The 12,305-nt window shown below is 47.1% G+C and overlaps 1 protein-coding gene across 5 annotated transcripts in view; it reads left to right on the forward strand.

Annotated features, from left to right (window-relative positions):
• Positions 1-12,305, forward strand: part of atrnl1b (attractin-like 1b) — an 86,925-nt gene that overhangs the window by 72,639 nt on the left and 1,981 nt on the right. For 4 of the 5 annotated variants that reach the window (XM_056577371.1, XM_056577374.1, XM_056577372.1 and 1 more), the window contains 2 exons: positions 3,078-3,185; positions 10,810-10,924. In XM_056577371.1, the coding sequence (XP_056433346.1) occupies positions 3,078-3,185; positions 10,810-10,924 (223 nt within the window). Of the gene's footprint in view, positions 1-3,064; positions 3,186-10,809; positions 10,925-12,305 lie in introns of all 5 variants that reach the window. The other variant, XM_056577373.1, reaches the window with a different exon arrangement.

Here is a 12,305-nt window from a genome sequence, read left to right on the forward strand (position 1 = left end):
ATGGAGAAACTAAGCTTGACATGTTTGTCTCACATTTAAATGGAACTTATAGGAACAAATGTCTTGGATTTAACTCTGCCTTAATGATCAGGTTTGACTGGAGTGGGTTTGTGGGATGGGTGGCTTTTTAAATAAAGTGCTGTAATTTCACGGTAGTAATTTGCCAACGTTTCTCAAGAAATTAGTCTGCTTTGTAATATAAAAAGAAATGAAATGAAACTATAATTCTGAAAGTTATTTTCCGAAAAAGTAATTATCTAGAAAGTTACATTAGTAATTACTGATTGAGGGGCAAAATATTTGCTTGTAGAGCTTATGTAGAGGGAAGTCTTGGTGAAGACAACAGAGATAATTGTACAAAAATAATGTAGAATAATATGTTTATAATGATACAAATACTAAACCCCAAGGTAGGTGTCGCGCAGGATATCAAAACGTGGACGAACCAGCAACACAGAAAGATTGTCACAGAATATCTCCATCACAGGTTTCTGTTAAACAAACACAATACATTGCACTATTATAGCCACAGCAATTATGGGATTTCTCCTTTTGTGCAGATCTCTTGTGTGGGTTCAGTACGTGAGCTTTTCATTGTGAATGCAATAAGCTCCTTAAGCAGCCTTTACTGCCTGTTTTTATGGCTGCCTCCACCGGCCAGAGCGAGCGAGAGGAATTGGTTTAACAGTATTGCACTTGAATCATTGTACCCTTGGTGTGTCATTGTGGAGAGGGGGGGGGGGTGTTAGAGAAAACAATACAGGCAAAGGAAAATAAGCTTAATGTGAAATTTGTTCGTTTTATTCAAGTCCTGCTTGGAGAACTAAACTATAAATCTTGTCAAAGCAGCAGTTTTTATCATTTACCCTCTGGAGACCGCGCTACCGAGGTTTGTTCCCTGGCCAGAGATCTTTCTGCACTTTCTGTAAATTAACTTATTCATACACTTGCCCTTACCACTTTTCCCTGGCACTATATTCACTCACTTTCTCACATACACACTCACCCCCTCACACACTCCCTTACATCTAGCAGCAGTGAAGAAGTGTGGTCGAGGCGTACGGCTAAATGCCCTTATCTGTTCTTTGATATAAAGTTGTTTATTTACGCACTCACCCTCGCATCACTGCCTCGGAATCCATTCACTCACTCAATCACCCAACACTAGTAGTTGGTGAGGTGTTGCAGCCACCGCTCAAATGTCTTCCTTGTCCGGGCTAATCCGGAGCACAATGAGATCTTAATGTCGCTGACTCTGGCTCATCACAAATCCAATAGCAATCAGGCGTGTCCTTGGCTGCAAAATGGCAGCATGTTTAGCCATCGACCGACCGCTGCGTGGCTGATGAAAGTGCGGCCCTCGTTGTTTTTACAGTATCGATCAGGCCGCTGGAACAAGAGGAGCCATTTTCTGCTCAATCCCAGCTAACAGGAGTGGGTTTTTATTTTATTTATTTTTGTTGAACCCCCGGCTCAACGCCGGGTGAACTCAATCTTTAAGGGCTCATAAGGTTGGGGCTTGTGTACGGCCTGGGGGGGTGGGGGGATTCGTTCTCCCCTGGTCTTGGTACCTCCACGTCTCGACAGCGGTCTTCAGACTGAATGTGGCCTCTATCGACATGTTGTTCTCAGGGTCATTCGTATTGAAATGTCTCTGGATGAAAGCCCTGAATGAATAAAGCTAATATCGCATCATTAGCTTGCATACCAATAGGTGCTCAATTTAACGAATGGAGAAAAGATGTGAATTACAAGACAAAAACCCAACGCCATGAGCGGTAAACTCTCACACACGAGAGAGAAGTCACATGCGTGTGTTTGTGTAATGTGGGCCAGCTCTCCCCCATGTCCTTGAGCTATGGGAGGCTATAGATCGCTGTGCACTGTTCCCATATTGATATCTCCTGTTGATTTTGTATTTTATTTTTTTTGCCTCGTGCCAAAATAGACCTGGGGGTATAGATGAACGCACACGTGGCCTATTGAGAACGGACTCTGGTCCTTTTTCTTCTTCCAGCTGCCCTTTCATAGCTCCTTTCCTTCTAGTATCGTGTGTGTGTGTGTTTGTTTGTGTGTAGAGACTGTTATGTGTGTGTAGACTGTTGTGTGTGTGTGTGTGTGTGTGTGTGTGTGTGTGTGTGTGTGTGTGTGTGTGTGGACTGTTGTGTGTGTGTGTGTGGACTGTTATGTGTGTATGTGTGGGGACTGCTGTGTGTGTCTGTGTGTGTGTGTGTGTGTGTGTACAGTTGTTGTTCTGTAAGCCCCCCGGGGGGGGGGGCCTGGGTTCCAATGCGGGGCGGTGTTGTGAAGACGCTGTTCTGACTGGGATCACGACGGGTGTTTAATACCAGCCTCCTCTGGAATACTGATGACAGTGAATCAATGACTGAGTAATTGCTTGTCATACGCATAATGGAGGGAGCCGTTTCTTCTTCTTTCTTCTTCTTTTTGGTCTTTTCTTTTTCCTTTTTTTACGAGCCAACTTTCGATTTCTGAAGTTCACTGAACCCGTGTTCACCCCTTCGCAGAAGCTACCTCGCTGCAGCCGTTATCTAGTTCTCTCCGATCAGCAATGGATAAATACATCCCCAAATTCAGTCTGTGTTTAATGAGAAGGGGTTAAAATATGGGGAGCCTAAGACACCGCCGAGGCTAGCCCAGTGCTGGGTTCACCATCGTAATCAGGGGGGATTGATTCCAAGACCCCTCTTAGCAGTCCTGTGTTCATGACATCACCGTACACAATGGCTCAGGGATATTCAGAAATTGCTTCTCAATACAAAAAAGATATCTAAATGTATACGTCTATTCATTTGTTGTGTATACTGTCAATGTTTATTTTCAAGCCGACGTTACCTATTCATTCATTAGACAGTACTAGATTGTGTGTGTGTGTGTGTGTGTGTGTGTGTGTGTGTGTGTGTGTGTGTGTGTGTGTGTGTGTGTGTGTGTGTGTGTGTGTGTGTGTGTGTGTGTGTGTGTGTGTGATATAAAAACCATACCAAGTAACTGACATGATGCTCCATCACACGGTCTCATCCTCCTTTCTCACTTTCTGTTTCCTGTCTGCCTCCCAGCAACTGATGAGGGAACGTCAGCAGATGGCCAGCCGACCCTTCGCCTCGGTTGCCGTGGCTCTGGGGATGGGGGCGGAGCATACTGAGCTGGTGCAGCCCCTGATTGACGTGAGTAAAACACTTGACACAGAATACGTACACGTAATTAATTTATGGTTGTTTGATTATTTTGTCCAGTGTTGAGGGTGTTTCACTCCTAGTCGAAAGGTGATGGGATCAAGCCCCGATTGCCACATCCTATCTGAAGGCATCCTTAAGCGAGATGCCCTATCCCCTACCTGTTCCTTAATGACAGCTAGGGGATCTGATACTGAATTCACTGGATGTCGCTCTGGATGACAGCGTCTGCTGGAGGACTTAATAGTTAACCGTAACAATTTACAATGCGGGGCCGGCTGTTTAAAAGTCATGGCAGGTGAGGCGGTGATACTCAGGAAGATGATACTAAAAGCTTGCAGCTATTTTGATGTACTATTAAGGAGGCTATAAAGAATCATTGTAAAGTAGTCCTACCTTTGATCAGACGTATAGTAAGGATTAAGGGGTTAACCGTAATCATAGATATTCTGCTATTCTTTATTTTGGGTTCATCCAAGGCGTTTTTCAGTGATGTACACACATCTTATGTTATGCCTGTGAATGTACACCTACGGTTGTAAGACCGAGGGCTTTGACCGACACAGGGAGAGGATATCAAGGCATGACCGCCAGGTAATTAGAATAATGGACATAAGCAATCTGCCACGGTGTTATGATAACTTTCAAAAACCCTAATCACGTTAATGCCCTGAATGAATTATGATCATCAGCCGGCGAACGCGTTCCTCATCCTACTGTCGCTCATTCCCTGAGCCGGTCGGTGTATCGCATTCACCATTTGTAAACCCCTGTTTAATACCTACGTTCACAAAGTCATTTAACATGCACAAATCGATTAGTGTAAGGTTGGGAACACATTGGGAGGACATTTGTGGATGTAGGGCATAATTCCAGAAAAATACAGCCAATTATAGCATCAGATAATGTGTATAAAATACAATGAATCTGAGATACGAAATATCCCAGATTCACAATTCACTGTGTCTTGTGTTGACACTGGTGGTGGTGCTTGATTGATTCAGTTAATTCAGTGGCATGACATGGGCATAATGGACGTGGGCCAGCTTCATTTGCATCCTCTACAGCAGAGCTGCACAGCCCAGTGTAGCCAACTCTCATCCATAGAGCGCCTTCCACGCGCCCAGCTAGGGAACCGCATCGGGTTCTCACAAACAAAGGCACAAGTCTCCGGTTTGTGGAGTTATTATGCGTCCCCCAACCTTATATTCTCAATGACCATCAAAAATGGCTTTGATTTGGGTCCAGATTTATTCATTTCTGACCTCGCAAGCAAAGCCCAATACGGAAATGCCTATCGCCAAACATTTAGTTTTAGTAAGCGCAAAAGCAGTTTGACTCCAACAGACTTCTCTGGAGTGCTTAAGTACGTGAACACAGACCTAAAGTCTCTGAATCACAGCTCGGCAGAAACAAAGCGTTGTTCTGGAGCACTTAGAAGAGCTCCCCCTCGTCGCTCCGCACCCGAGGCAGCACCCCAACCTCCGACCGGCGGGAACCGAAGCAACCGCAGCACAACGGCTCGGCGTTTCGCTGTTAGCAAAGCGCTGAGCACCACTCCAGAGGCATTATGGGATGGCGGAGGATGGCGCGGAGAGGCTGAAGGGGTGAAACGTAAAGTGGCAGAGTCGCACCTGAAAGCACTTAGTTGTCTCTCTCATCAAGCGGCCGCCTCCCGTCTTGCCAGGAGACACAAAAGCTTGCGCGAGGCGTGAAGTGACGGCACTTTTACATAAATATTAGACCGTAAACAAGTGATTAGCTGGGGAATAATGGAGCACCTGCCACGTCGCAAAGGTTAACGCTTTTGGCGGGAAATGAAGTATGTGAGGGTACTCGGAGAACTTCACATCCTTCCACTGATGCTGAAGCAACAAACGGAACACTTAACCTCAGCGCAGCTCAAAGCTTGTTGCCGTCACTGCTGTTTCCCGTTAGTCAGGAAGAAACACAAACCACAGGGAGCCAAAGTTTCTGTGAATAAGTCCCTCCCAAGCTCTTGGGTCGTACGATTGGATTGACATCTTCCATAGGGCTGTCTGGTTGGTTGAACCATTGGTTGTTCGTCCAAATTCTCATCAACCACTGGTGATCCTTTCATTAAGGAAAAAAAGCGCTTCTAAGTCCCTTATTTTCGCGGGTGGCTGGGACAAATGCAGACAAGTAAAAATACAATTTAAGGCTCTGTAGTTTCTGTTTTAATAATCGTATGGCTAAATAGACTTTTGAAACAGGAGGTCAAAACAATGAAGTCGTCGGTGTGGCAGCATTTTATAAAATTGAGGCGAAAAAAGTGATCCAGAAGATAATCTAGATCATCTAATCATCTAAAAATGTTGGGATATCTTTCATGTTCAACACTTGATAAACTTGAATGTGAACATATCAGAATTGGCATCTTAGCAAGAACCGAAGCGCCATCCATCTCGACCCAAAATCGACTACTCCGACGTGTGTTGTCTATATACTATCATGACAAAAAATTGTATTATTTATTTTGACCAAACGATTGGGTTGTAGAGTTGGTCGAATTTCAGTAAACCAGGGTTTTCTTTGGTTGTCTACAACCCACATCTTCCACTAACGGTTTCCTCAAATAATTATCTCTTGCAAGTACGTCAAATTAAAATAAATGAACTGAATAAACAACCTAGCAATTAAACCGAAGACAACCTGCTATAACTGACTTGTTCCCCTCTTCTTCTGAAATCACACCGGTGTGTAATTTCAGTAGCATGTACCAGAACCCATTACATGGAGGGCTCTGGGTCTGTGGTTATCGCTCTTTATTAGTATGCTCATGCGCGGGGCTCTTTTTATTGAGGAAAGGCAGAAGGCAGTTCCATAGCCGTCTGCGCTCTAGCTGTATATGTGTATGTTGGACCCAGTACAGCGCCATCATTGCCCTGGCTCTAACTCAAGGTGACCATACGAAGCCAAGGCCTGGTTCTCTTTTATGGCGGTTAATTGAGCCAGCATCTGGCGTCGTTTAGTTGTTTAGAATGTCGGTTAATGGCAATGAGGACGCCGCTGCCAAGCTCGCTCGCGGCGTGGATTCCTCTGCTCCACTGGCGCGGCGATGGCAGCCGTGTTGGCATTAGCGCTGACACCACCGTGCTGCAGTCAATGCCTGACGTCTTGAGGGTAAAGCAAGCTGACGAGGGTTTGGCTAGCCCCTTTGTTTGTGTCTTAGAGTTAACTGAATTAAAGTGGGCGTCCGTGGGCGTGCGTCGTGTGTTCAGATACTTTGATGGGACGCTTTGTGCCGTCATGGGATTAGTATCCAAAGACGATGATATCAATGAAGAAAGTTTCAAGAAGGCTTAAAGCTGCCCCTCCTCCCGCCGTCATTAACCCAGAACTGGTCCCCCCCCTGCCTCCGCTGGCTCCGTCCACGTCCACTTTGGCCTGAGCACGCAGATCGGTGCCCGTTTCCCTGATTTGGAGGCTCAGCCCCCGGCCCCTCGGACACCACCACACCCGTCCCTCCCCAGATATGGCCGCTGCTTTTCAGCCAATCAGAACGCAGCTCTGCCTGACACAGATGTCTCTCCTGACTGTGTCGGGCGTCCAACATATGGAGCGGCTAACGAACGGCCAGCGTGATGGATGATACCTGTCAGGAGGGGTGTCTGTGTGTGTGTGTGTGTGTGTGTGTGTGTGTGTGTGTGTGTGTGTGTGTGTGTGTGTGTGTGTGTGTGTGTGTGTGTGTGTGTGTGTGTGTGTGTGTGTGTGTGTGTGTGTGTGTGTGTGTGTTGTTAATAGATGAATGAGAGCAGGCTGCGTTGGATGCAGAGTGTCTCGTGTCCTCTGGTTCATTGTAAAGTAGACAGTTGAAGGACCTAATCCCAGCATTCCAGACATGTTTTGGGGGGTGGGGCAGTTATCGGGTTAGATCTCCAATGTGTGTAGGCCTCCTAAGGACACACAGGCTGTAGTAGTTACACTACATGCTCCCTTCATGACCTGCCTCTGAACACCTTGGAGGCAAGTAGGGCAAATTGGTGCACAATCATACGAACACGTACGTGAGTACACGAGCAGTGAAGTGAAACGTGGAGAACTCGTACTCGTGTACGAGTTCAAGGGGGTGTATAATCGAAATGATCAGCGGTATCATAAAAATCACTACCAGCGATAACGCCACTGAGAGTAAAGTGGACGTACCACGGCGCAGTCCTCTGCAGAAAGGGCTTTGAATCAATTCAAAGCCCTTTTCTTAGAAAATCCTATTAGCCGTACCTTTGTGAACCACACACTTATAACCATAAATAGCTATGCCAGCGACAGGCTTGGAGATTTAAGTATAATTAACGTCAAAAAGGCGCCATTTCGCTGTCACCGCGCTGCCAGGCTCCAATGGAGATGACGTAGCAGCGTGTTGCTGATTGGGGGGCCGGCGGTGGGCTACCTCTCGGGGCCCGGGCTGGATCTAATGATGCTTCACTCAGTGATGCGTGCAGGGGTTACAGCCCCAACCCCCCCCCCCCCCCCCCCCCGCGGCAGAGCGTCCGCCGTGCGCGCGTACGAACACGGCCTACATTCAGCTTCATTAGCGGGACCACTCGGGTGGGCCTGGAATGGCGTGCCGTCAAATTGTCCTTTGCGTGACAGCGGTGGTTTGAAACGCGGGGGCACCTGGAGATGGGGAGAGAGTGTACCTTTCACAGATGCCTGGAAACAGACGGCAAACAGGTCATGGAAATTAATTGGGCTAAACAACGGCGGCATCACTGACGTACAGTCACCCCCAAACCCCCAAACCCTACCCCACCTCACACCTCACGCCAGCCACTGCTCTCGTACGACTGTGGTGCTTTAATGGCTGGTGTTACGATACATGCCGATTCCTGGTGTGGATCTAAAGTTACGTCACAATTGAACAGTGGCTTCAGTTTCCAGCCATCTCGTCGATAAAAAGTGTTGACATGCAAAAGAGTCAAACCTCCAACCTCTAGAAACATCTACAATATGACTGTTTCTTCAGGTTGAATTTATTTGAACTGCCCAAAGTCAATCCACTTATGCGAATCCAACCCTTTGTGTAAATAAACACAAAAACAGCCATTTAAATGGGCGTAGAACCATGAAAGGTTAGACCCTCCCCAGTGGGGTCTGAAGATAAATTCGCTCTTTGCCTAGAACGAGCCGACCGGCTAGATTGGTGATCTTTTGTTTTTGTTTCTGCTACGCTCGGCCACGCCTCGTCACCCTCCAGTCTCCCTCTTCCTCCTCCTCCTCCTCCTCCTCTTCTGTTGTGTTCCCCTGCCTGCTCCTCGTCCGCCTGCCTCCGTCCTCCATTGATCCTCCTCCGTTCTGCGATGGAAATGAAAGCCGGGACTGTTTACCGTTATTGTCACCAGTGACCGTTTGTCCTCCCCCTTCCCTCTCACCCTCTTTATTTCTTAGGTTGGTATTTGAAAAGCACTCATCCAAACATGAGGCCATGCTTTCGGCCTCATTTGGCTCATATTGCTAATCCCTCCGTGCGCTGTTAAGTTTATGTTGACAAAAGAAGCATCCTTGCCCCCATCTTTTAGCAAGACGACTGCATAGCCGTGCGTCTTATCCGGCGTTTTCAACCTGCTTCAACGGGGACACTAGAGCAAGGCACCCGGCATTACCAGGGCCGCCGCCGGCGAGAGAGTAGCCTCCGCCGCCGGCGAGAGAGTACCCTCTGCGGGCGAGCGAGAGAGTAATCTCAGCGGGCGAGCAAGAGTGTAGGATCAGCGGGCGATAGAGTAGCCTCCGCGGGCCAGCGAGAGAGAGCGCCGCCTCTGCGACGGTTAGCAAATGAGAAGCCACTCAGTGCTGATTAAGGGAGCGGCTGGCGGCGGAGAGGGGCTGGCGTGCGGCCCCTCCTCCCAGAGTGCTTTGTGAGTCGGGCACTTACATATTTATCGGTACTCTGGAGGAGACGCCACGTGGAGTTTGGTGACGGAATACCTGGCTGCTGCCTCCTTCACCTGCTGTTACCGGGACCACTTTAAGACACACACAGTTTTTGCCTGAAGTCATCTGAGAGGCACTTTTATCCAGAAGGACAAGTTGGAAGGGTTCAGGGCTCAATATAAGTATGCTACGGACATGGGGATCCAATTCAATACACTTCTGGGTGTAAGCAGAACACCACTAGCCACTACGTTAAGTTACAGCTTGAATTCTTGGGAAATATTGATTATTTCTCCCCACACGGATGTCACATCACACCTCTTGTGCATTGATGGCCTTCGAATAGAGGAGTTAATTTGATTTTCAAAAACTACCCACAGTGTTTGTAGTCTGGATCACCTCATGGTAATGGTGGCCATATATTGCATATTTTACACTCTTCCGATTGTACATTATCAGATGTGCAGGGAATTCATTCCAGTGGCAAACATTTTCAGCTAATTTAAGTTATTTAATATAAATTGCCAACCGTCTAGCCTGTGGCAAAGTGAATAATGTTTTGGTAAAGGGTGCTGTACCTCTTTAAAGGTGTCTGGATCGTACCAGCGCTTGGTGACGGTTGAGAGTTCCTTTGTTTTTGGGTCCATGGTTTTTCAGTCCGATTTTATTTATTTTTTTCAAACGTATGAAGCAAGGTTGACTGAGGGTTTCTGTGGCTGTAATTAGGGAGGCGTGTGACACGTTAATTGCAGCTCGTCTTGGAGTTGATCCGTACCCCAGGCGCGGAGAACGCTGGGGTCGGGCTGTCGCCATTTTGGAAAAAAGTCTTGAGAAACTGTTTAGAATAGGTTTGCTTGCTGGTGGAAGGTTCTTGGTTCAAATCCGGGAATTCAATTTGGACTTTATTGCTAATTTTCATTATGCAATTTGTCAAAAGTCAGTGTTTTTCAACTTTTAACTATTTGTTGAAAACTTTATTCTGACCTCAATTTATTGTCAGTTTTATTATGTTGCCCAGGTTTTAAAATGATTCTTTCATTTGAAGTTCTAGTCCTGTCATTGTATTCTAAAGAAAAAAATAATAAAGTCCACCTCCATGATGTAATCTGGCAAAGAACAGCTCAGAAGTATTTGCTCTACGTGCGTTTCATTAGCGACTTTGTCCTTTAGCGGGGTGATATAATTCTGGCATGACGAGAGGAGTTTAAAGTGGGATGCCGCTGCTGACGATGAATTATGGATATTTCCATTTCAAGGTGTGAGCATTCTCCATTTGGCGCGCCATCATGCTTTATGGCTCCTGGGCGACTCACAGGGTCAGACTGAGCAGGCTCGTCTGTGTTTACCTGTCTGCTGAGTTATAAATGTGCTTTCTACACAGATATGCCCCCCCCCCCCATACACCATCCACACACAAATGTATGCATGCACTCATGCATACAAACACACATATTCAAACATCAACACATGCAAATACCAATATCACAGAACACGAACAAACGACTTTAAAATGAATTGTCCTCCTTCGCTAAGCGTGTCGAACTACCTTGATTACTAGGACTAGAACTCTTTTCTGTGTCTGACGATGCTACCAATCAAATAACAGTTATCGGATTTGACTTTGTTACCCAGTTACTCAAAATAACATTTATCAGATCTGTGGTTGTGTGTGTATTGGTTTGCGTTGGTATGTGTTAATGCGTCCCCCTCCGTTGGTTCCCAGGGCCCTCCCAAGCCCATCGCCGTGGAGCCGTGCCTCGGGGGGAAGGCGGCCGTCCTCACAGTCCTGGTGAAGCTCCCCGCAGGGCCCCTCGGCCTCCCACCCCCCGGACAGTCTGGTGAGGAGTCACACGCACACACACACACACACGCACACACACACCCTTTGCACTCCAACTGCCACTGGTTGGAGGGATCCCTCACTCTGCGTGCCTTCCCAAGGGTTCCTCTTAAAGACTTTTATTTGCCCTTGTGGGTGCTAGGACAATGGGGTATCATGAAACACATGTCCTGTAAAGCCCTTTGAGGCTCACTGGGAATAAGGGCTATACAGACTGACCCGACACATGCAGAGATACTAAGCCCGATTAGCGACTCATTTATCTCACATTTCTTTGGCATGTTTGGGGTCATCCATATTTAAACATAGATTTACTAAATTGAATCGATCAAACATATTTTAATTTAAATACAATTTCCATTAAAAAAAATCATATTTCCGACCCAAGTCGTGCAAATGAACATTTTAAATCACGAAGATCAAGGCTGATGTTGTTTGCAGCGTGACTCTCTAGAGTTGCAAGACCTCCAAACAGCTTTACCTCAAACACAAAGACAAAAGAAAGGTGGACTTCACAACCTTCTTTATCTTATTGCTGTGATTGTAAATGTGTTTGTGTGCATGGCGATGCGTCATCCACTTTCCCACCATTAGCCTCTAAGCTAAAGTCTCATTAATGCTAGCGAGCGGCGTAGCAGCAGATTGTGATGACTGCTGTTTGTTCCCTTCCTGCCCGACAACACTTTACGTCCTCCGTGGTGCTAAAAGCACACTCAGCGCCGGTGGTTATCAAACGACCTTTCCGCTCAACACGAGACGCGAGTCTGACATAAATTAGTCATAAAATCAACTGAAGAGGACGACAGAGACTTAGCACTAGGCTGCCCGTGCGGTCATCTCAGGCGTATAAAGTTAAAGAGCTCTTCGAGTCCCACCTAATGGTGTGGCTCTTTAACACGTTGTGAAGGAAGCGGTTTAGCGCTTCGGAGTGCGGAGGTAATGCTGGCAGATTTCCTACCGTAATAGCTCTCCATATGAACCTTGGTATTGTTCTGTCTGACTGGTGTCGGCACCGACGCGTCTGTCGATGTAGTCTGGGGGCAACGGGAACTCGCGTCCACCGGGATGAGCTCCCATCAAGTGACTCAAACTCTTGTTAAAAAAAAAAGAACAAAAACGCATTTAATGAAATGGAATGAAAGGAGACGTGAGCAGATAAGAGACACACAAACACGTAGCTGTATGCGCGCCCACGCACACACAGATACCCACGTACTCGCACAGAGATGCCAGCGCGGCACCAAACGGCACCCAGACACACACAGAGTTTCCGCTCCGCTGGCCTTCCGAACCGGGGCCGCGACCGGAGGTGATCTGGCACGCCACCGTCGCACCGTGAATCAGTGGGTTTCAATCAGGTCCTCATGTAGCTAGATACC

This window comes from Gadus chalcogrammus, chromosome 18 (assembly GCF_026213295.1).
Source record: "Gadus chalcogrammus isolate NIFS_2021 chromosome 18, NIFS_Gcha_1.0, whole genome shotgun sequence".
In the NCBI taxonomy this organism is placed as follows: Eukaryota; Metazoa; Chordata; class Actinopteri; order Gadiformes; family Gadidae; genus Gadus; species Gadus chalcogrammus.